The sequence below is a fragment of the Merops nubicus genome, unplaced genomic scaffold (assembly GCF_000691845.1).
Source record: "Merops nubicus isolate BGI_N331 unplaced genomic scaffold, ASM69184v1 scaffold7163, whole genome shotgun sequence".
NCBI classification, from domain to species: domain Eukaryota; kingdom Metazoa; phylum Chordata; class Aves; order Coraciiformes; family Meropidae; genus Merops; species Merops nubicus.
The window spans coordinates 62,178-64,864 of NW_008599543.1; the positions used below are offsets into that span (position 1 = coordinate 62,178).

The following is a 2,687-nucleotide window of genomic DNA, read 5'->3' on the forward strand; positions in this document are numbered from 1 at the left end:
ACCAAGAACCCCCCCCCCCCAAAACAGCAATACCAGCCCTACCTCCCCTGCCTGACTCCATCTGCTGCATCCCATCTCCGGTGACCCCTCTGGGTGGAAGAAGACCACTGAAGGCAACGGCGACACGTACCTTCTCTGGAGAAAAGGATGACCATCAGGATCACCAGCAAAACGAGCACTTTAATTCCCAGCGGCACGAAGATGAGGATGAGGAAGAAGGAGCTGTTGTACGCCTTGAACCTGTAGAAGTACACGGCGCCCTCTGCCCTCCCATGGCTGTTGAAACGCGGGACAGGGAGCGCAGCTCCTTGGTGACGCGGTGGCTCCCGCTGATGGTGGAGGTGAGGTTGCTGTGGGGGGGTCCCGTCCAGGTCAGGGTGGGTGCCGGCTCCCCCTCGGCGGTGCAGCGTGCCTGGAAGGCGCGGTCCCCGCTGGAGCTGACGCTGATGTTGATGATCCTGGGGGCAGCTGCAGAAATCACAACAGGGGAGGGAAAGCGCCTCAGGCTTCAAAGGCAGGGCTGAAGGGAAGCACCTGCAATGAACTCGTGGTCTTGGTGGACCCTCGTTGTGTTCTATCAGGTTAAGGCTGGGATGGAACCTCCTCTTCCTCATTTTCCTCAACGCTTTCTTTAGACTTCCCCACTCTGCCTGTGTTGGAAGGAGGAGCAAAGAGATTCACCCAGCAAAGAGATCCACCCAGCAAAGCCTGGGTGCAAGGCTGTGTGTTTTATTTGTTGGGTTTTTTTTTATCCCTGTAATGCCTTACACAGTTTTGGTGAACTTTGGCTGTTGGGACCTTCCATGTTGGCAGAGGCACTGTGCTGCAGCAGGGAAACTGTCTGTGAAGTTGAAGAATTGTCTGTGTTGCTTTCTGCACTTTGAAGACCATGAATTGCAGCCCAGTGCTGCCCACGACGTGGCCACAGGTGCAGCTGGTGACCTGTTTTGGACTGGCTGCATCTGCACGTGGTCCAGGACAAGGCATCCACAGTGCTCTCCTGCAGGTGTTTCATGGTTGTTCTGTGGCCTCTGACCTCCAGAGCATACGTGGGTGGATCTGCCTGGGTAAGCCCTTTGCTCAGTGCCTAAAATTTGCCAGATTTGGCAAATGACTGTCAGGGAACCATTTTTTTTGGATGTTGTGCTCCAACCCTTTAGTGACCACCCAACAGCTGGTGCAAGTTCCTGGTTGCTTAGGGGTAGCACACCAATACCAGGACAGGGCCACTGGGTTTGTATTGTGTGTTTGCAGCATGTGGGATTGTGTGACTGAATGAACAGTGGTGGAGATTATCTGGGGGATGCAAAACGTTAAGAGATGAGCTGTTGGACCTTGGTCTAGTCTGCTAAGGAAGCAAAGCTCATGTGGCCAAGGTTGTCTCACCCATTGATCCTCTCCTTTTGGGCCTGTTGGCACATTTAATGCATTTAGCTCCTAGAGGTGCTGTGAAAACTGCTAACTGAGTGTCCTTGTGGAGGGAAAGCAGGAGTTCAATATTGATGTCATTTTTTGTCAGGCTAGATAATTCATACACAGCTTGCAACCACGTGCAGCACATCTTCCCCCTTGTCTGTGTAAGGCAGGAGGAGTTGGGGCCTGGAGGGCTGATCCATAAGAAAGCTAGCTGTGTTAGTTGTGTCACGTGTCTGTTTTGGTGTTTAAATTAAGCTTTTAAGTATTATTTAACCCCTCCCATTCACAACTTCAGGGTCCATCCCCAAAGCAGAATGCAGCCTGAGTACCTTATCTGTTTACATCATCATTCCTCTGCTGTTAAAATCCAGGCAGCTCCTGAGAGGCAGATCTTGCTGCCATCCAGCCTTGGTCATGCTGGGTGGGTGGGTCCTTAGGTGCTTCTCCAAGTGAAAGGAGAGCCTTGACCATGCTCTGTGTTGGGGTGCTCAGGAGCTGCTCCAAGTGAAAGGAGAGCTTTGACTATGAAGAACTTCTCAAGAAGTTCTCAAGCTCATCTTCAGCCCTGCTATGGATGCCACAGCAGTTTCAGTTCACAAGCAAAATCACCCAACATGTGGCACCTTTGCATTCACAGTTAAGGTCTCAGTCTGCTCCTAAGTGTCTCCTAGTCCTCCCTTGATCCTCAAGCACCTTGGGAGATGGGATTAGCATCTGACATTTGTGGATCCAAGCTGTTTTTTTCCAGACTGTTTGCACTTAAAGGTTCCTAGTTTAGAGGAGTTTAGACCTGTGGCACATGGGTACCACATACCTTGTCCTTCCAACCCCTTGGTACCACCAAGGTACCTTCTCCTTCTCCTGCTTACCTATGCCAACATGTGCTCAGCACCTAGGCTCTCCAGTTTAGATTCTGGTGGAGGGGATGTCTTCAAACAGCCCCCTCCATGGGCTGCTGACCCCAGCTTGCCTGCACAGATCCTGTGCTTCAGGGACAAAGTGGGATGCCCGGGCTTGACTGGCTCTTACCCCAGCAGCCAGAGCCTGAGATCACCAGGTTGGATCCCATCCCCTTCCCTGCTCTGTGTCCATCACCTCCTAGCAGGGGACTGGAAGCCAATGGAAAGCCAACCCTTTGGAAGACTATCTCAGGTCAACTTTTGTTACCATCCCATCAACTTCCACATCTTGTAGCTCTCACTTCCCTACGGGTTGCTTTGCCTCCTTTGGCTCTCGTGCCCCCTTACCAATCAAATGCAGCTTTATCCCAT

General features: G+C 52.0%; 1 protein-coding gene across 1 annotated transcript in view; it reads right to left on the reverse strand.

Annotated features, from left to right (window-relative positions):
- Positions 1 to 160: 160 nt before the first annotated feature.
- Positions 161 to 2,687, reverse strand: part of SIGLEC15 (sialic acid binding Ig-like lectin 15) — a 4,156-nt gene continuing 1,629 nt past the window's right edge. The window contains exons 3-4 of the mRNA XM_008937419.1: positions 2,664 to 2,682; positions 161 to 468 (exon numbers count right to left, since the gene is read on the reverse strand). Coding sequence (XP_008935667.1) covers positions 161 to 468; positions 2,664 to 2,682 — 327 coding nt within the window. The remainder of the gene's footprint in view (positions 469 to 2,663; positions 2,683 to 2,687) is intronic.